The sequence below is a fragment of the Zootoca vivipara genome, chromosome 4 (assembly GCF_965207765.1).
Source record: "Zootoca vivipara chromosome 4, rZooViv2.hap1.1, whole genome shotgun sequence".
NCBI lineage: Eukaryota > Metazoa > Chordata > Lepidosauria > Squamata > Lacertidae > Zootoca > Zootoca vivipara.
The window spans coordinates 48,879,195-48,900,809 of NC_142587.1; the positions used below are offsets into that span (position 1 = coordinate 48,879,195).

At 46.3% G+C, this 21,615-nt stretch overlaps 1 protein-coding gene across 1 annotated transcript; it reads right to left on the reverse strand.

Annotated features, from left to right (window-relative positions):
- Window positions 1-1,627: 1,627 nt before the first annotated feature.
- LOC118085272 (uncharacterized) lies at window positions 1,628-18,782 on the reverse strand. Its single transcript, XM_035115745.3, has 10 exons — window positions 15,711-18,782; window positions 14,752-15,006; window positions 12,623-12,735; window positions 10,081-10,300; window positions 9,353-9,490; window positions 7,894-8,028; window positions 6,669-6,749; window positions 5,650-5,762; window positions 4,538-4,736; window positions 1,628-2,211 (listed from the first exon to the last, which is right to left on the reverse strand). The coding sequence occupies exons 1-10, from the start codon at window positions 18,646-18,648 to the stop codon at window positions 1,997-1,999; spliced, it is 4,407 nt and encodes a 1,468-aa protein (XP_034971636.3). The 5' UTR covers window positions 18,649-18,782; the 3' UTR covers window positions 1,628-1,996.
- Between the last annotated feature and the right edge of the window lie 2,833 nt (window positions 18,783-21,615).

A 21,615-nucleotide genomic window follows, 5' to 3' on the forward strand; every position in this document is an offset into this window, starting at 1 on the left:
AAAAGCAGCCTCCATATAAATTACTATTAATCTTCATATGCAGTGTGCAATAATCAAGTCTGTGTTTGCTGAGCTAATTTAACCATGTTCAAGAGTTCGAATGATTAAAAATGTATCTTTCACAGCTTGCGCACTGCCTAAAAATAATGCAGGCATATTAATATTGCCTGTTTGCCCGTGCTAATTCCATTTATTGTGGAATAAATAAGTTTATTTGAAGATCGGGAGTATTGCTTACCTATTTTCAAGTTCCATTAGCTGCACAGGCTTCCATGGAGATGTTGGCAATTTATTCCTGATTGGGGTTCATGCGTGACAAAGGATGCCGTATGAGATGGAAATGCCCACATCCATCACTCCTAGTGCCCCTCTGCTGGGCTGGAGCCATGCAAGCACTCATCAAGCTGATAGCTGGAGCTGCCCACTCTGACTGCCCTGTTTTGCAGGTAGGGGAACTGAGTTGGCACATTCTCTCACACACAGTGGGTGAGCCCAGCCATACCCTTCCATCTGATCAATCCTGCCCAAACGGACAGCCTCGGTCCAGTATACCTGAAGGAGTGTCTCCACCCCCATCGTTCTGCCCAGACACTGAGGTCCAATACCGAGGGCCTTCTGGTGGTTCCCTCATTGCGAGAAGCCAAGTTACAGGGAACCAGGCAGAGGGCCTTCTCGGTAGTGGCGCCCGCCCTGTGGAACGCCCTCCCATCAGATGTCAAAGAGAAAAACAGCTACCAGATTTTTAGAAGACATCTGAAGGCAGCTCTGTTTAGGGAGGCTTTTAATGTTTAATAGATTATTTTATTTCATTTTTCTGTTGGAAGAGTGGCTGGGGAAACCCAGCCAGATGGGCGGGGTATAAATAATATATTATTATTATTATTATTATTATTATTATTATTATTATTATTATTATTTTATTATTTACCAACAGTCCTAGAAGGGAATTCATCCTGATTGTAGGGGAGGCTAGGTTATGCCAGCTATTTAATGAGCATTCATTCTGATCTGTTTGAGTTGGCTATCTTCAACCTTTTCAGACCCAAGTTTCACTTTTAACCCCAACATGCATCTACAGACCTATTTCTTAATCTTTTACCATATATTTGCATGGCAGTAGTGCTCCTCTTGCAACCCACCTTTGATCAGGCCATGCCTCATTGGTGGGTCCTGACCCGCCAGTTGAAGACTACTGGCCTACAGTGCATTTTCCTGTCACTTTCCAGTCTTTGGGGGGAAGCAAGTTTGTTGGGCATCCCAATGAATTATAATGTGCAATCCGAATTTGCCAGTGTGTGACTGAACGCCACCTGAAAACAGTGACAGTCTGGAAAAACCTTCACATGCAAGGTATGCATGCAACCCACTGCTGAGCATAAGGATGACATGATTTTCCAGCAAATATGGGGTGTGGGTCCATAGATTTTTTCACAGAAGCAATCACAGCATAGTCCTATAGAATATGAATCAAAAGCACTTTTCTTTATGCTTAAAGTTTGGTTTACAATGGCAAGGTTTTGCACCAACATGTCACAATAGAATTGCTCCTGCTTTGCAGAACTAAAAAGAAGAAAGGAAAGTATATGGCAAATTCTTCAATGCAATCACTGTGTGTGTGGGGGGGGGACTCTGAAAGGCATTCTGGGCTGTCTGGAGTCCAAAACCATTTCCTGAAGATTCAGTTGCATGCAAAAGTAAACCGAGTCTGAAAATGTGAAATGCTTGAAAATATCCAATATCTTTTATCTTGAAGTTCCCATTGAGATTTCTAGTCCTGATGAAGTGTCCCTTTGATGCAACGCTGAGTTCTGTTTCTTCAGATCTTGCCCTATTCCCTTGAACAAACAGGGGAATTCCACTAAGTCACATCCGTTCTAAGTTCTACTCAGACTCAGATTCTACTGGCATTCATCTTTTGTTCTGGTTAGTTTGTTTTCTAACAACAATGCAAACTTCAGAGTTAAAATATGCCACAGTTGGGAGGCAACTGAGACACTCACAAGTTCTGAAAAGCAAACTTCCCCATGGGTCCTTGAGGTTCGATAATATATTTGCCCGTTTTTTTCTTCATATAAAGCCATACTGCAACCATCAGCACAATAGATATCAACGCAATGCTAAAAAGCACTGCAAGGACAATGACTCCTGTTTTCCAGGCTGAAATGTCTTCCGTTGGCTTCAGATCTTCCACTTGCTGGGATGTGGCAATTGCTGAAAGTATATTGTGGAAACAAAAAATTAGCCTAGCTTAAAGTACTGCAACCTTTCAGAAGTGCTGAAACTAGCAGAGCTGGTCCAAGACATTTTGCTGCCTGAGGCCAAACAGCAAACGGTGCCCCAACGCCAAAAAGTCAAGGTGTATGGAATCTAAGGCAGTCAAGTCCTTTTGGCACTTGAGCCATTCAATCCTACATGTGCCTCTCCCTTGAAGCTATAATAAATAAATAACAGTTGGCTGCTCTTTCATGAAAGTCAGCTGTCATAGGTGGCTGCCACACATTACTTCATGGTAGGGTTGGCCCAAATTAGCACAAGTCACTGGATGCTATTTTTTCCACAGCATCGTAGGAAATTTTCTCAGGGAGCACTAGACCTTGTTAATGCTAACTTTTTACTCGTGACACCTCAAGTGTTACTTTATTTTATTAGGCCTGCAGGCAGATATTTTAAACCACTTATAGGCAAGAGAGTAATCAGCTTTCAATCAGACTGAATGTGCCACAATGAATATGGAAAAGATAGCACAACATTTAGGCCCTATGTTTGGGGATGGTTTTTCTAAGTTGGTGGATTCTTGAAGTCTCTGGAAATTAATTTGCCACGAAATAGCCAAACTACTGGTAAGCTACATGTAACCAGCAGAGGATGGTAAGGAGATGTGCCACTGCAGACCTGCCCCTGGACCCAGCAAATGGCATTGCTGCCATGACCTGGGGTGGTGAGGAGAGAGGTTTGGGTTGTTTTGCATTACTTTTTCCAGTGCAACTGACACACTGTCCCTCCCCGCCAACACGTCCTTCATGTTACAGTGAGCATGCAATTATCCACTGTTGCCAGTATTTTCTGTGCTAAATAGCAGGTGGCTGCTCTTGCTACAGTCCTGGTCTAGATTTTTGCCCCATTCCTGTGCCTACTGTTTGCCCTGGTAGGATGGCTTGATCAGAATCAGGATTGCAGCAGAGTCAAAAGGGTTAAAATCCCCTCCTGAGACTTTCTTCCCTCCCATTCACCTCCTATTTAGCACAGAAAAAGAAGGACCCCATTTGTTAATTACATGCACAGCATAATGTGGCAAATGACCAAAGCTGGTTTTGCATGAGGAATTCTAACGTCATCAGTCTGTTATCTAGGTAAACACCTGTGCAAGTCTGAATCTGTCTTATGTACTGAGGTTTCGAAAGGTCTGAACATTTACTTTGGCTTCCACTGGACATCCTACCCGAAGGGGGAGGGAAACCCACTTTCTGCATACCTTGTGATTTTGAATTTGCATGCAAGACAATGCCCAGACATCAGAAGCAGTACAAAAAAACTGGGATATTATTTCTTGCCTAATCTCCCTGAACAAAGGATGGATCCTTCACATGACTGGACTCACTGCTAATAGAGAAAGAATGAAAGTACATATGAGAATGATGGACTAAAATCCAAGTAGCCATGGAAAGCTACAGTCCCTGGATTTTTCATTGCTTCTTAGAAACAGCAGGTTGTGTAGTAGCAAACAATGCAAAGACCACTCCTTCTGCTCGGTAAAGCGGGAGTGATGTATGCAGGCAACCTGAGAGTGAAGCAATATTCCACTTTTCCTCAATCACTCCCCAAACCAGGTGAGGATGACGGCTCTGCTTCCTCTATGCCCCTCTCAGGCTGCCAGCAAATATCTGCACGTATAACCTGTTGGCCAACTGGAGCTGGGCAGTTCTAGAGTCTTCCCTTTAGTTAGGGCTTAAGAGGCAGTTATTTATGCCCTGTTTGGAGCCTAACACAGCCACACCACAAACAATCCATTTGGAAACAGAGGGTAGATTCCTCTTTGTACTAAAAGGATGGAGAGGAACTAGGTTCAGAGGACACAAGGGAGTGTGTCTCCAGTTCTGGTTACAGCCCTGCTGAAGATTCACTCTGTGGCAAGGAGGACTCCCCCTCTGCTGTGGAAAGCTTGGGTGGAATTGACCTTGGAGGACACCCATGAAAGGAGACAAGGGTTCCTTTCTGTGGTGAGATGGACTCCCTTTTCACCACTTAAAGGATCCTTGGGTGAGGAAGGGATTGCCCCTTCACCACTGAAAGCATAGGGCAAACTAGCCCCCGGTAAGATATGTTTTGTAGTATGTGTCCTCCAAACCTCAGTCACGCTTCCCAAATAATATTTTAAACAGGAAAAGGTTTGCCTCCAAGGGCCTCCAAGGGGGTACATCCTCTGATCTGGGAATGCAACACCCAGTCCTTTGGGAGGAAAGTCATGATGGAACTTGTCACGATGGACAATTTTGACTAGATCAAGAGATATTTGTAGTGCCATGAACAACAAGATTACCTTTGACTGTTACAGCAGTCTCGTTATCAAGCATTTTTGTTACTACTTCTGTTAAATAATCCGTAAAAACTTTTGTTCCAATCCACTGTTGTCCGTGCAGGAGAAATGCAAAATATGCATCCACACTTCCAGCTTGGTATCCCACCATTTCGATATTAAAGTTGTTGTCTCCGAGCTTCATTATCATTCCTTTAGAAACCTGAAAACATTTATATTTGTTCCAAACTGTCAATATGTAAGAAACGGGCAAGGCACCATCACCACTCCCACAAACTTTAACTCTTTTCACTTTTAAAAGAACAAATAAAAGAGACCATGAGATTGGTCTAAACAAAATGTATTTAACATTTCCAAAATGTTGTGCAATAAATAGCTGAAAGTTTCATATGTAAGAACTCGTATGTGACAGCAGTTCTTTGCCATACTGTACCAAGGTCTGCTAATCAAAGTCAGATGAGAAATGGTGGCTCAGGGGCTGTAGTCAGTTTCCTACTGCACTCCTGCATATATGTATATATGCAGGTATATATTACCTACATATACAAGAACAAATCTATATTGAGTTACTACTGAACAGAGTTTCTAATAGCCTAATTGTTTGTGGGGTACCCTTGGGCAAGAAGCATAAAGGCATAGACACCCATTTTTTAATTATTACCATGGCTTTTCTAGTTTGAGACTTTTATTCTATGGTGCTTTTTACTGACCCCCAAAAGCAGGGCCGGCTCTAAGGCAAGGCTGGGTGGCGCAATGCGCCAGGCCGCCAGGGGGCGCCGCGCTGCTGTGCCCGCGGCAGCCGCGCTGCGCCCACCTGACAGCCACACCGGGAAACGGGGTGGGGGGGTGCCGAAGGGATCTTTGCACCATGGAGCCAGGGCGCCAGATACGCTTAAGACGGCCCTGCCCTAAAAGTTCTAAATATTGCAGCACGTTGTTCGTTATGCTTTTAGGCTATGATTTTAAATATTCCCAATCTGATAATCTCAGATAGGGGGCACATTCTATTACTGCTGCTGTTGTGTATACTGGTTTGAAATAGATTTGCACATTGTGTTGAGGATGCTTCTTCAAAAGATAATGACTGCAACAAGGGATAATGTTAAAGAACTCACCGTTGTTCTGATTTTGTTAGACGTATTCTTATAGATCTCACTTCCTGGATTATAAAGGTCAGGTGTAAAAATCTGGTTTTTGAATAAAATTCTGCAAGCAAATGATTGTTTGCCTGAAAAAGAAATGCAACATAATGAACACCTCAATCAGCTCTATCTCTGAACTAGTTTTGCATGTTTCATTGGTTACAGCTCATGCCTGTCTGGAACAAGACAAACTACAACCCCAGGTTTGGATGTAATACTATGCCAAACTGTGTTGGGGCAGAATCAGCAGTATCAGGGGAGTGCAGGAGCTACAATCATGTCTATGAGAACCCCTCAATACTGACACTAAGCCATAGTTTGACTTGCTTATTGCTTGCTTGCTTGCTTGCTTGCCTGCTTGCTTGCTTGCTTATTAGGTCAGCGTGAACAGCCTTCTAGTCTAGATCTATTACGACTGGATATGCAACTCCAGGTTACATTCTTATGCTTTTATTGCATTATTTTAATGGTGGTTGTGAACCAGCTAAAAGGACTGAAAAGTGAGCTGTTTGTTTATATGCTTAACAATTATAAATAAACATTTTATTTTTGCTCATGTGCTAAAAGATGTTGATGTGCCCAAAGAAACATGGTCTTAAACTTGCTAAGGAAAAAAACACATCATTGTAGAACTGTCAGAAGAGCACCCAACTTATTCAGGAACCCGCTGCCAGCCTCCCTGACCATTGGCCATGCTGGCAGGGGCTGATGGGAGTTGGTGTCCAATGGCATCTAGAGCAGGCATCCCCAAACTTCGGCCCTCCAGATGTTTTGGACTACAATTACCATCTTCCCTGACCACTGGTCCTGTTAGCTAGGGATCATGGGAGTTGTAGGCCAAAACATCTGGAGGGCCGCAGTTTGGGGATGCCTGATCTAGAGGTTCACAGGTTTCCCATTCCTGCTCTACAAAACATCATTTGCAGTTATGTATTTAGGCTATCTAATCTTACAGTGGCTAAAAAAATTCATAATACATATTTACAACATACCTGAACAGATGTCATGTTGTAAGGAAAGACACACAGTGGATTGCAAGCAAATATCAGGCGTGTTCAGACACAAGATGGGGTCTATAAAAGAAGCACAAAACCAAATTAATCAGTAGACATGTAAAAGATAAGATTCCTCCTCTTGCTGAACTGCCATTTCTATAACTGAAATATAAACTTCAAAATATGAAATGCAGCTCATGAAAGTTGTACTCCCTGCCTGATTTCGAAGAATAATACCAAAAGGCTTGTTGCATATCCTAATTCCAGTCCCAAATACACCCATTTCTGGAAATAGCAATTTAGGGGTGATCCATATGTACATCTGACACATGGCAGTCACTGGAAATCCATGTGCAGTTGCCCTAAGCATCACTGGTCACAGGAATATGCTTTTAGCACACTAGACCAAACCCACATTGACAGTAGTTTGTACCGATGTAAAGAATCCTATATAGCCACCCTCACATAGTACATGCAATATCAGCTCTACTAATTGAAGAGACACCAGGGATTGCCCTCCCTCTGGCATTGTATGGCTTCCCTATGCCAATGTCCACACATTAAGTGAGGACATCTGCAGAAGGAAAGCCTAAACTTGTCAACCTTTACATGCATAGGTTTCCCGTTTGAGACATCCAGATTCAGAGGACTTATGGGATAGGGGCAGCAGCATAGTCCCCCAGCCACTTCAACCCAGGAAACCCCTTTTGGCTGAGCAACATGTGAAGTGGGGGCTATAGCCTCTTGGCACCAACTCACAGAAATACAAGTAGTGCTTAGTAATTCAGAAACAGTGCTAGAATCTGGATCAAATTAGCCAGGGAGTATGCTTTTGAAACTACCTCCTATGATTCATCTGGCATTATGAAGGTCAACACCAGGGGTGATTTTTCTATCAAACAGACCTTCCTTGAACTAGCTTTAAATAAAGTCATGGCTCTGCCTACTGAACCTGTTGCAGAACAAACTCGTCGTGCGCTCCATTACACTTCATGTAACTCTAATGTGCCTTGAATGAACCACTGCAGCTGGAGAAATTTAGCCTGCATTGTGCTAAAAACAGGAATAGAAGGGCTTTCGAAAAAAGGGAATCCTGACAGCAGTGAGATGTGCACATGTGCATCCCATGACGAAGCGGTGAAGCTTAAACCTTAATCATTTAATTAGCCATACAGCTTTATAATTTTAATTATCATATCATGGGAAGGTCATATTTACTTACCTTGACACTCTATTCCAGGATTACTTGTATTCAGATCCATTATGCCTGGATAACATTGACATTTATAGCTGCCAATAGTGTTCTCACACACAGCCAACTTGGAACAGGTGTTATTTTCCTTGCATTCATTTATATCTGGAAGAGGGATGGGGTAAGAAACAATTGCAATATTCTGCTATAGGAATAAATTCTAGTGTTGAAGCAAATAAGGAATTTCATGTTCTATACATGCGGAAGAGTAGTCGTAATCCTCCAGGGGAAACTTTCAAAACTCTTGAAACCCTTCCCTATCTTTAGATGGGCCTGACTGTAAAAGACACATTTCCCTCTGCAGTTGGGACACAATGAGACTTTGGTTTCCTCTTCACTGGAGACCTTCAAAGCACTTGTTTATGGAAAAGCTCTCTTTCCTATGTCTGCAGAACAAGTGGGTTGGGAATCAGCACTTTTACAGATTAAAACACAGGATGGTTTATTGGTATTTAGAGGCAATTCTCACTGAAATCTTTATAGTTTGCACACATGCAGACTATCCGCAGATGAAGTTTAACAGCCCAATGAGCCTACCAGCCCACAATAAAACTATATGCTAGACAAACTTTAGTTCCATCTTCAACCCAATAACAATAAAATTGCACTTCTTTTCATCTCTTCACTATTGAATCAAGGCAGATCAGCGTCACTTTCTTTCCTCTTTGTCATTTTTTTTTAAAAAAACACCTCCAGACAGTGGGTATTTTGTAGGAGGGATTCAAGCACATACTGAAACTTCAGGTTTACACATTTAAAATGAATTAAAGCACCCTGTACCCCTAGGGCAACAAATCCACTTTTTTAAAAATCTGGACTTTTCCCAGTTTGGAAAGTGACAGGGAGATGCATTGAAAAGTATAGGATGAATGAAGGTTGAATGGGGAACATATAAACACCCTGCAAACAAATTAGGATGGATGTTCATTAGCGTACAGCTGTGCCATAAACAAATCAGAATGAATCCTCATACAGTATAGACTGAATATAGCCTAGCCATTGTGTAATCTTTGTTCAAGCAAATCAGGATGAATGCTGAATAAGCAGGCATAGCTGCCAAGTCTCCCGTATTCCCCGGGAAATCCCCATTTTTCCAGCTGTTCCTAGCTGAAAAAACGGATTTTTTTTGTCCCCCCCCCCCGTTTATTCTGGCGTGGCGGCCATTTTTGAACTGGGCGGAGCATGCTCAGAAGCAACTTTTGATGCTGCTCTGCCCAGTTCCAAAATGGCTGCAGTGCGACTTCTGGCGCGGTGGCCATTTTGGAATTGGGCAAAGCAGCATCAAAAGTCACTTCTGAGCATGCTCTGCCCAGTTCAAAAATCGCGGCAGCGCTACTTCCGGTCTGCTACTTTCGCCTGGTCCCTTATTTCTCCGACAGCAACTTGGCAGGTATGTAAGCAGGCCCTCTGAAGAAACCCCCGTTCTTACCTTTGCATTGTCTTCCTGGCACCTGGGGACTCAGGTCCAAAAATCCTGGCTTACATTCGCATGAATAAGTTGTGCTTTGGGGGATGCAGTAGGCAAATTCAGAACAGCCATTGTTTCCCGGCTGACAGGCAGGGATTACTATGACAAATTTCAATAAAAGAGCAACAAAATTAATGCACAAAGATCAACATAAAAAGGCACGACAAGCGCTTATACGCATGCTGTCCTTTTTAAAGAGAAAGCACTTTCATTGGCATGCAATATAATCCGTAATTTATTTACACACACAGAACTATGCCACCAAATGGATCTTTTAATGCCTGTCACTTGCTAGGGCTTATGGGAGCTAGGACCATCTGCAGGGCTACAGGTCCCCCAGTTGCTTCTGGAAAATATAAATGTTCAAATAAGCACGTCTTGTCCTTTGTATGAGCACAGATTAATTGTGAAGCAGGCAAGGAAGGGCAATGCAGACTTGGCACATCTGCACTGGCTGAATTAAACATAAACTGACTGAAGAGCCAGGGCTAAGTGGGGATAGGCAGCACACATTTTGCATTTAGACAGTCCCAGGTTTAGTCCCTGGCATCTCCCTGGAATAGGCTCCCGTCTGAACCCTAGACAGCCCCTGTCGGTCAGTATGGATACTACAGAGCAAGGTGAACCAATATTCTGACTTGATATGAGGAAGCTTCCTATGTTCCTATCACATAATAGAAAGACCATACCTTCTATGGAAGTCCGAGTGAGGTCTACATCCAGATGCCTGCTTTTGTTTAAGGCTTCGATTACAGCCTGTTCAACCTCATTGTGTGTTACATTTCTATCTGGAACCATTTCGATGATGAAGGTCACAATCACACTGCCGTTTCTAATCTCAGTTATTGTTATACGCATTTTCCCAGAATCTACTAATGCTCTCAACGAAGGCGGCAAGTTGTTTCTTATCTGTAAAAGTGGCAGGTTTGAGATTATTTTCTTTGCTTTGCATAATATTCAGAATAATTTGTTTATCATTTCTTCCAATAAATGTTGGATCTCAGACTGTCAACAGCCAAAAGTCTGGCCTTAGGCAGGTTTGTACCAAAGAATAGAAAATAAAAGCATTCTTTCCGGCCTCACATTGGAAAATGGATTGCATAGGTGGGCCCCTGGAGTTTGTTGGACTTCAATTTCCATCATCCCTAGACGGCATGGCCAATGGTAAGGGGTGATGGGGGCTGTATGCCAACATTGTCTGAAGGGCCAAGGTTCAACACAGGCCTAAAATTTGCAAGTTCTTTACCACTCTGTCTTGGTTTTAGACTTTTTGAAAAATTATCCAAATTCTGCTGGATGCTCCAACTTGGTGCAACATCCTTGAATCTAAGGAGCTGCTGACTTTTGTTCTCCCGAGTCCCATACCATATCTCTCACAGCCCACTAGATTCCTCCCAAGTGTATTTTTCTTTCCTGTTGTCTGAGGCTTCCTTGTCTCAGGCAGCAAACAAAAAATCAAGTTTCCTGGGCCTTACTTCTGATTAGACATTATGTAGTTGTTGTTATTACAGTCATACCTTGTGTTGCGTTTTCGGCTCAGGAATGTGGCAAACCCGGAAGTGTATACTTCTGGGTTTCGCTGTGTGTGCGCATGCAGAAGCGTTCTGCGCGCTTCGCACATGTGCAGAAGCACTTTATCGCACTCTGCACTTTTGCAGAAGTGCCACTCTAGTTGCGGACTTTTCGGGGTGCGAACAACACCCCAGAACAGATCGTGTCTGCAACTAGAGGTACCACTGTACTATTATTATTATTAGTAGTAGTAGTAGTAATAAAAATAAATTAATTGCTTTGTTAGCCATCTAATACCATATGGCATCTAGGTAGCTTTCTACACATCCAAAAATTGAAAACAATAACCATAAATAACAAATATTATAACATTACAAAATCAAGCCAACCTCCAAAAGCCACAAACTATTATTGACAGCTGTGACAGACAGCTGAGCTAGACCAGAGTCTGGTGATGCAGTACCTCAGAACTCCACCAGAGTTCTGGAGCCTCTCTCTGACTGGCTACCAAGACAGTGAGCCAGAAGTGGGCAGAGACAGTACTTTGGGAGGGAAAATAAAAGGAGCCGTTTCTAAGAGAGTGTGGCGATAGAGAGAACAGGAGAGAGAGAGAGAGAGAGAGAGAGAGAGAGAGAGAGAGAGAGAGAGAGAGAGAGAGAGAGAGAGAGAGAGAGAGAGAGAGAGAGAGAGAGAGAGAGAGAGAGAGAGAGAGGAGAGTTGGTTCTGTGTGTATAACATCCACTCTGAGGAAATTATCTACAGCAAGAGAAGGGAGTCTCTGAGCTTAAGATAGAAAGACAGTGCTTTGTGTCTTGTGAGAAAATTCAGACAGCAGTTAACTGGAGGGCTGAGTTTGAGCAAGGAGAGGCAGAAGCTGTGAGGATACAGTCTGTTTGGGTCTCATTTCAGTCAGGAGGGGAGAGATCTTCTAGAAAGGGAAGACTGCCAAACCAGTTAAGAAGGGTGTGGTGAATTCCCTGGGTCTGTTATACTGCTAGAAGTACCTCAGGATTGTGATTGACAGAAGGTTGGGAAGCTGACAGAAAGTACCACCTTCTTTCAAGCATTCTCTTCCATGAAATGGTAATCATGTGGAGGGGGGTGGAGCCATGTCTGTTAATGCTGTCCCTGCCAGCCCTGCTGGAGATAACTTATGTAAGGGGGTGCCAGCTGAATATGTGCAAGCTCACCCCAACTCTGCATGTGGGTGGAAGAGGCGAGGATAGCAGGGCCCAGTTTGCATTCCATGCAATTGCAAGGGTGTGGTGGGAAATGGCTGAAAGGAATCAAGTCTGCCCGATCTGTCAGTCTTTGACTCAGGGAAGCACATAGTCATAGCTGTGCCATGGAAAGGGGGACTTAACATTACTCTGCTGAGGATCAGTAAGAGAGCACTGAAAATACAGACATACTCCTGCCCAGGCCAGAACAGAGGGCCTGCAATTTTGAGGGGGCCTACCCTGAGTCCCCTGGTAGAGGCAAAGGAGAAGGTGTTGGTAACAATGATTGAAATGGGGCCTAAATTCGCCATCTGGTCTGCACAAACCCTGTTCGAGGCAAATGTGAATCTTTTAAGTCCCATTGGATTCTAAAGAACCATCAAGCTCATTCTTAGGTCAGTTTCACTGAAATCAATGGGGCTTAAAAATGCTTGACTTGGGTTATGCTCAGTGCTTTTAACTAATTACTTTTCATTTTTAAAAATGCTGCAGATGATACCTCTTCAGTGATATTTTTTCGAAGCTCCTGAAACTCGGTACTTGATGTGTTGCTGAACTGAGGTATGTACTTCTTATTTGTAATCCTGGCTGTTCCGCGATAGGCTGTGGCTTCTATGAGGAATAAGAGAACCAGTTAGTTAATAGTATAGGTAACATTTATAGTAGAATACTTATGCTGTTGTTGTTGTTGTTGCTGCTGCTGCTCTTCCAAATAGATAAACTAAGATTCATTAGTTCTGAGGTCCTTAAGGACAATGTGAAACAAATGAAAGAAACTATCTTTTTTCATTTAGACTGAAAATGCACATTTACTTGAGAGCAAATCCCACTGAACATAGTGGATCTTATGTCCAAATAAACATGCATAGGATTTATTATTTGTCTGTTTACTTACTTATTTAAAATATTTATATCCCACCTTCCCAACAAAATGTTCAAGGCTGCCTACAACAGGTATACAAAAATATTAATAAATTTAAAGCACCCAAAAAAGGACAGAAATTGCATATAAAATAACTTTTTAAAAGATTCCATATGCCAGGAAAGCCAAATGCCTGTCCAGAAGGTATTAGGACATTAATTCTTAAGGCTGCAGCCCTATTTCACTTACCTAGAAGTAAGCCTTATCCATAAAACTCCATAGGATTTTTAAAACTGATTCTTATAACACATTTAATTAAGAAAGAACATTAAAATACAATAACCATTAATGCATCCATCTTAATTTAAACATAGAAATCAATGTGTGCCATCCAAATGTCCAGATATTCACATGAATTTGATAAGAAGCATATTCAAATGTAGCAAGGGGGTAAGCTCCACAGAGCATTTCATAATAGATGGTGAGTGTTTATCCTTCCAGGCTCAAAGTATGACTCTCTTGGTGACTGTGAAGGCTTGCAAAATCCTCTTTTCTTGTCCTGTCCTTAATCCCCATACTACAGGGATATACAGTAATTGTGGAAGGGGACTGTTGTTTTTGCTTTGTTATGTATTTTATGTTTTCATTTTATATTTTTATGTCATGAACTGTCCTATGAACTTTGGATGAAGGGTGGTATATAAATTTTAATAACAATAACAATATACTACTACTACTACTAATCATAATAATATAAAAGTACATGGACATCCACATATAGCAAGGATTTTGCCAATAGAAAACTTAAATGGAAAACGTCAGACCAAAGTGAATATATCATTGGACATCCTCCCCAGCCCCCTGTTGGCCATATGAAGTAGTCCACTGTGAGACCCAGGGTGGTGTAGTACTTAGAGTGTTGGACTAGGACCTGGGAGACCAGTGTTCAAACCCCTACCCTATATGTCTCCCTAAGCTTCTTGGAGGAAAAAATGTAAATAAAAGAATCAAAAATACTGATATACATGCACAAGATTCCTCCTCACAGGGGGAAATCCACAGCCAGTTATGAGTCCATCTCATGATGCATCTGTATGTGCATTGGACTGCTTCACACAGCAGCCAAACAAGCCATCAACTAGCTCGCCAGGCTCAGTCTTCTTGCCAGACAAAGCTGTGTGCAACATTGGGATGTCAGGGATTCCCATGAAGAAAGCAGTGAGCAATGAGAGATATCCTGGGTTGTCCCATTACATGAGCTAACCCACCTAATGCACCAAAAAGACAGAAAAGGGAAATTCACAAATGGCTGAAGATTAATTCCCTATTCATATTTTGGGTTTTCCTTTCGGGATACTGTTTGAATGAAGGCTAGCGCTGAGCAAAATTTATCAGAATACTGTCTGGTACTGTATAAAGGTAAAGGGACCCCTGACCATTAGGTCCAGTCATGACCGACTCTGGGGTTGTGGCACTCATCTCGCTTTATTGGCCGAGGGAGCTGGTGTACAGCTTCCAGTTCATGTGGCCAGCATGACTAAGCCGCTTCTGGCGAAACCAGAGCAGCGCACAGAAACTCCGTTTACCTTCCCGCTGTAGTGGTACCTATTTATCTACTTGCACTTTGACATGCTTTCAAACTGCTAGGTTGGCAGGAGCAGGGACCGAACAACAGGAGCTCATCCCGTCGCTGTATACATTACTGTCGCTGGTACTGTATACATTACTACAATAAAGCAAATGTAGATGGATAATTGAGATAATACCTGTCCGAACCATCACAGAGGAACTGAAATTCTTACTGCAACTCCACACCTCCACAGTAACTGTATACAAATCACCCGGAGAAAGGTTTTCAAATATCATCCTGGTGTCATCTGTGACTGTTTTATTTATAACTGTGTTATCTGCCATGAGAGACACAGTATAAGGGCTATCCCTTCTCACACTCTGAAGAAACCAGTGGAATTGTATCACTTGGCTTGTTACTTTTTGAAGTTGAATGTAGAAAGCATCCACAGCTAAACAAAACAAAAACAAAAACACACATCTGATGTCAAAGGTGCATTTCAACAACTCTGGAAATATTCACAAAAAGTTCAAGATTGTTATGGGGGGAATATGTTATTTTGCTGAGTTTCTGCTATGGTTGAATTCTCACACTCACTTCATAAAAGTAAATTCAGTGAATAAATGGTAAATTCTAGCTTTAATAAGCCTTCCAGAAACAGCAGAAACCAGAAAAAGGGGGGGGGAATATAAAGAGATTCTGGGGAACTATATCACAGTATCACAATCGAGCCATGTAGACTATTCCATTACATTACATTCCCTCCTTCACTATTTTTCTACCATCTACCTACGAAAGTAAGTAAGCATTCCATGATCAGGAAGCATTCATCAATGAATTTAAAATGTTGTTCCAAGGATCTTTTATTCCACAGCATATACAAATAAAGAGATTAAACATGCAAGATAAGAAATTCAGCCTCCCTGAGGATGGTGCAGTCTGACCCATATAAGGGCTGGGGGGAGAAAACAAGAGTGATATTTCTGTAAAATAAAAAATGAAAAAAGATACATATTCTGATTGTGGAAATTAAGAAAAAGACAAGAAATTAAATGGAACTGTAAATTAAAATATAATTTGGGGGGAAATAGTGGTGGTACAAATGTGATCAACAGTTTTTAAAAAATCAAATATAAAGAAATCTAAAACACTCACAGCATTCTTCAGGCATTTTGGTAGAGGGTACTGGGTGGGGTGTTTTCACAGAAGAGAATACCTCTGGCTTGTGGGTTGTAACTGAAAAGACACTTAGAGATGTTCGGACCAAGGTTCTGTAAACTACTGTACTTTCTGTGAGAGAAGCATTAATAATAATATGTGAAGAGGATGTAGAAGAGGTCTGAGCGCTTTTCAAAGAAGTACTGGATGAAGCCGTAACGGAGGCACTGGAAGCCAGGCCTGCAGACCGAGTGGGATGTGGGCTCTCTGTTGCCACTGCTGCTTCGGAGCTGTTGTCAGCAATGTGGGTTGTCCTGGAGAATACATTTGTCCGAGAGACGACTGGAGATGTTTCTGAAATAACGTGCTCTGTGGTGGTCAGCTGAGGCACCGCTTCAGAGCTGGAGGATGCCATGGTGCCGGAGGGTCCAGATGAAATGACAGAGGCTGTCGTGGAAGAAGAAGTTAATCCCAGCTTTCCTGTTCCCGTACTTGAAAAGCCGACCGGTGTTGTGGCTGAGGTGCTGTGTTCCGCTGAGCTTTCTGTCCCGGAATAATTAGCCGTCAGGTGGGAAGAGGTTGCAGAGTCCTCCACCTGTGGAGAACTTGAGCTTCTGGAGAAGGATGCGGCAGGGGAACCGGTGGCCCCAGCCATGCTTGTGGCTGGTGTTGCACGGCTCTGGCCGCCAAGGGTGCTTGCAGCAGCCAAGGACGCGGTCCCTTCCGTCGGGCTGGCTGCATTCGTAGTGGTGGTCCTCAACGATGCAGCAGGTGTCCCCGTTGGTGTTACGGGAGAGGTGACGTGAGGTGTGGCGCCTGAACTGGATTCCACGGAGGTGTCCTGCACTCGGCTAGGAGAGGTCTGCCCGCTTTCTGAAGACGGGCTGGATGAAGCCATGACGGAGGCACTGGATGCTGGGCCTGCAGACCGAGTGGAAGGGGGGCTCTCTGTTTCCACTGTTGCTTCGGAACTGTTGTCAGCAATGTGGGTTGTGGCAGAGATGACATTTGTCCGAGAGACCCCTGGAGATGTTTCTGAAGTAACGTGCTCTGTGGTGGTCTGCTGAGGCACCGCTTCAGAGCTGGAGGATGCCATGGTGCCGGAGGGTACAGATGATATGACAGACGTTGCCGTGGAAGAAGAAGTTAATTCCAGCTTTCCTGTTCCCGTACTTGAAAAGCCGACCGGTGTTGTGGCTGAGGTGCTGGGTCCCGCTGCGCTTTCTGTCCCGGAATAATTAGCCGTCAGGTGGGAAGAGGTTGCAGAGTCCTCCACCTGTGGAGAACTTGAGCTTCTGGAGAAGGATGCGGCAGGGGAACCGGTGGCCCCAGCCATGCTTGTGGCTGGTGTTGCACGGCTCTGGCCGCCAAGGGTGCTTGCAGCGGCCGAGGACGCGGTCTCTTCAGTCAGGCTGGCTGCATTCGTACTGGTGGTCCTCAACGATGCAACAGGTGTCCCCGTTGGTGTTAAGGGAGAGGTGACGTGAGGTGTGGCGCCTGAAGTGGTTTCCACGGAGGTGTCCTGCACTCGGCTAGGAGAGGTCTGCCCGCTATCTGAAGACGGGCTGGATGAAGCCATGACGGAGGTACTGGATGCTGGGCCTGCAGACCGAGTGGAAGGGGGTCTCTCTGTTTCCACTGTTGCTTCGGAGCGGTTGTCAGCAATGTGGGTTGTGGAGAAGACATTTGTCCCTGAGACCCCTGGAGATGTTTCTGAAGTAACGTGCTCTGTGGTGGTCTGCTGAGGCACCGCTTCAGAGCTGGAGGATGCCATGGTGCCGGAGGGTCCAGATGAAATGACAGACGCTGTCGTGGAAGAAGTAGTTAATTCCAGCTTTCCTGTTCCCGTACTTGAAAAGCCGACTGATGTTGTGGCTGAGGTGCTGGGTCCCGCTGAGCTTTCTGTCCCGGAATAATTAGCCGTCAGGTGGGAAGAGGTTGCAGAGTCCTCCACCTGTGGAGAACTTGAGCTTCTGGAGAAGGATGCGGCAGGGGAACCGGTGGCCCCAGCCAAGCTTGTGGCTGGTGTTTCACGGCTCTGGCCGCCAAGGGTGCTTGCAGCGGCCAAGGACGCGGTCTCTTCAGTCGGGCTGGCTGCATTCGTAGTGGTGGTCCTCAACGATGCAGCAGATGTCCCCGTTGGTGTTACGGGAGAGGTGACGTGAGGTGTGGCGCCTGAACTGGATTCCACGGAGGTGTCCTGCACTCGGCTAGGAGAGGTCTGCCCGCTTTCTGAAGACGGGCTGGATGAAACCATGACGGAGGCACTGGATGCTGGGCCTGCAGACCGAGTGGTAGGGGGGCTCTCTGTTTCCACTGTTGCTTCGGAGCTGTTGTCAGCAATGTGGGTTGTGGAGAAGACATTTGTCCCTGCGACCCATGGAGATGTTTCTGAAGTGACGTGCTCTGTGGTGGTCAGCTGAGGCACCGCTTCAGAGCTGGAGGATGTCATGGTGCCGGAGGGTGCAGATGATATGACAGACGCTGTCGTGGTAGAAGAAGTTAATTCCAGCTTTCCTGTTCCCGTACTTGAAAAGCCGACCAGTGTTGTGGCAGAGATGCTGGGTCCCGCTGAGCTTTCTGTCCCGGAATAATTAGCCGTCAGGTGGGAAGAGGTTGCAGAGTCCTCCACCTGTGGAGAACTTGAGCTTCTGGAGAAGGATGCGGCAGGGGAACCGGTGGCCCCAGCCATGCTTGTGGCTGGTGTTGCACGGCTCTGACCGCCAAGGGTGCTTGCAGCGGCCGAGGACGCGGTCTCTTCAGTCGGGCTGGCTGCATTCGTAGTGGTGGTCATCAACGATGCAGCAGGTGTCCCCGTTGGTGTTACGGGAGAGGTGACGTGAGGTGTGGCGCCTGAAGTGGATTCCACGGAGGTGTCCTGCACTCGGCTAGGAGAGGTCTGCCCGCTTTCTGAAGACGGGCTGGATGAAGCCATGACGGAGGCACTGGATGCTGGGCCTGCAGACCCAGTGGAAGGGGGGCTCTCTGTTTCCACTGTTGCTTCGGAGCGGTTGTCAGCAATGTGGGTTGTGGAGAAGACATTTGTCCCTGAGACCCCTGGAGATGTTTCTGAAGTAACGTGCTCTGTGGTGGACAGCTGAGGCTCCGTTTCTGAGCTGGAGGATGCCATGGTGCCGGGGGGTCCAGATGATATGACAGACGTTGTCGTGGTAGAAGAAGATAATTCCAGCTTTCTGGTTCCCGTACTTGATAAGCCAACCGGTGTTGTGGCTGAGGTGCTGGGTCCCGCTGACCTTTCTGTCCCGGAATAATTAGCCGTCAGGTGGGAAGAGGTTGCAGAGTCCTCCACCTGTGGAGAACTTGAGCTTCTGGAGAAGGATGCGGCAGGGGAACCGGTGGCCCCAGCCATGCTTGTGGCTGGTGTTGCACGGCTCTGACCGCCAAGGGTGCTTGCAGCGGCCGAGGACGCGGTCTCTTCAGTCGGGCTGGCTGCATTCGTAGTGGTGGTCATCAACGATGCAGCAGGTTTCCCCGTTGGTGTTACGGGAGAGGTGACATGAGGTGTGGCGCCTGAACTGGATTCCACGGAGGTGTCCTGCACTCGGCTAGGAGAGGTCTGCCCGCTTTCTGAAGACGGGCTGGATGAAGCCATGACGGAGGCACTGGATGCTTTGCCTGCAGACCGAGTGGAAGGGGGGCTCTCTGTTTCCACTGTTGCTTCGGAGCGGTTGTTAGCAATGTGGGTTGTGGAGAAGACATTTGTCCCTGAGACCCCTGGAGATGTTTCTGAAGTAACGTGCTCTGTGGTGGTCAGCTTAGGCTCCGTTTCTGAGCTGGAGGATGCCGTGGTGCCGGAGGGTCCAGATGATATGACAGACCCTGTCGTGGAAGAAGAAGTTAATTCCAGCTTTCCTGTTCCCGTACTTGAAAAGCCAACCGGTGTTGTGGCTGAGGTGCTGGTTCCCGCTGCGCTTTCTGTCCTGGAATAATTAGCCGTCAGGTGGGAAGAGGTTGCAGAGTCCTCCACCTGTGGAGAACTTGAGCTTCTGGAGAAGGATGCGGCAGGGGAACCGGTGGCCCCAGCCATGGTTGTGGCTGGTGTTGCACGGCTCTGGCCGCCAAGGGTGCTTGCAGCGGCCGAGGACGAGGTCTCTTCAGTCGGGCTGGCTGCATTCGTAGTGGTGGTCCTCAACGATGCAGCAGGTGTCCCCGTTGGTGTTACGGGAGAGGTGACGTGAGGTGTGACGCCTGAACTGGATTCAACGGAGGTGTCCTGCACTCGGCTAGGAGAGGTCTGCCCGCTTTCTGAAGACGGGCTGGATGAAGCCATGACGGAGGCACTGGATGCTGGGCCTGCAGACCGAGTGGAAGGGGGGCTCTCTGTTTCCACTGTTGCTTCGGAGCGGTTGTCAGCAATGTGGGTTGTGGAGAAGACATTTGTCCCTGAGACCCCTGGAGATGTTTCTGAAGTAACGTGCTCTGTGGTGGTCAGCGGAGGCTCCGTTTCTGAGCTGGAGGATGCCGTGGTGCCGGAGGGTCCAGATGATATGACAGACCCTGTCGTGGAAGAAGAAGTTAATTCCAGCTTTCCTGTTCCCGTACTTGAAAAGCCAACCGGTGTTGTGGCTGAGGTGCTGGTTCCCGCTGCGCTTTCTGTCCTGGAATAATTAGCCGTCAGGTGGGAAGAGGTTGCAGAGTCCTCCACCTGTGGAGAACTTGAGCTTCTGGAGAAGGATGCGGCAGGGGAACCGGTGGCCCCAGCCATGGTTGTGGCTGGTGTTGCACGGCTCTGGCCGCCAAGGGTGCTTGCAGCGGCCGAGGACGAGGTCTCTTCAGTCGGGCTGGCTGCATTCGTAGTGGTGGTCCTCAACGATGCAGCAGGTGTCCCCGTTGGTGTTACGGGAGAGGTGACGTGAGGTGTGACGCCTGAACTGGATTCAACGGAGGTGTCCTGCACTCGGCTAGGAGAGGTCTGCCCGCTTTCTGAAGACGGGCTGGATGAAGCCATGACGGAGGCACTGGATGCTGGGCCTGCAGACCGAGTGGAAGGGGGGCTCTCTGTTTCCACTGTTGCTTCGGAGCGGTTGTCAGCAATGTGGGTTGTGGAGAAGACATTTGTCCCTGAGACCCCTGGAGATGTTTCTGAAGTAACGTGCTCTGTGGTGGTCAGCTGAGGCTCCGTTTCTGAGCTGGAGGATGCCATGGTGCCGGAGGGTGCAGATGATATGACAGACGCTGTCGTGGTAGAAGAAGTTAATTCCAGCTTTCCTGTTCCCGTACTTGAAAAGCCAACCAGTGTTGTGGCTGAGGTGCTGGGTCCCGCTGAGCTTTCTGTCCCGGAATAATTAGCCGTCAGGTGGGAAGAGGTTGCAGAGTCCTCCACCTGTGGAGAACTTGAGCTTCTGGAGAAGGATGCGGCAGGGGAACCGGTGGCCCCAGCCATGCTTGTGGCTGGTGTTGCACGGCTCTGACCGCCACGGGTGCTTGCAGCGGCCGAGGACGCGGTCTCTTCAGTCGGGCTGGCTGCATTCGTAGTGGTGGTCATCAACGATGCAGCAGGTGTCCCCGTTGGTGTTACGGGAGAGGTGACGTGAGGTGTGGCGCCTGAAGTGGATTCCACGGAGGTGTCCTGCACTCGGCTAGGAGAGGTCTGCCCGCTTTCTGAAGACGGGCTGGATGAAGCCATGACGGAGGCACTGGATGCTGGGCCTGCAGACCGAGTGGAAGGGGGGCTCTCTGTTTCCACTGTTGCTTCGGAGCGGTTGTCAGCAATGTGGGTTGTGGAGAAGACATTTGTCCCTGAGACCCCTGGAGATGTTTCTGAAGTAACGTGCTCTGTGGTGGTCAGCTGAGGCTCCGTTTCTGAGCTGGAGGATGCCATGGTGCCGGGGGGTCCAGATGATATGACAGACGCTGTCGTGGTAGAAGAAGTTAATTCCAG

Excerpts from the sequence above, each read along its gene's own strand:
- LOC118085272 (XM_035115745.3), bottom strand. The coding sequence starts at position 18,648 with ATGGCTTCATCCAGCCCGTCTTCAGAAAGCGGGCAGACCTCTCCTAGC. Across the intron at positions 9,491-10,080 it reads CACTCGGACTTCCATAGAAG|TAATCCCTGCCTGTCAGCCG; the intron begins GTATGGTCTTTC and ends AATTTGTCATAG. Across the intron at positions 5,763-6,668 it reads ACAACATGACATCTGTTCAG|GCAAACAATCATTTGCTTGC; the intron begins GTATGTTGTAAA and ends TTTCTTTTTCAG.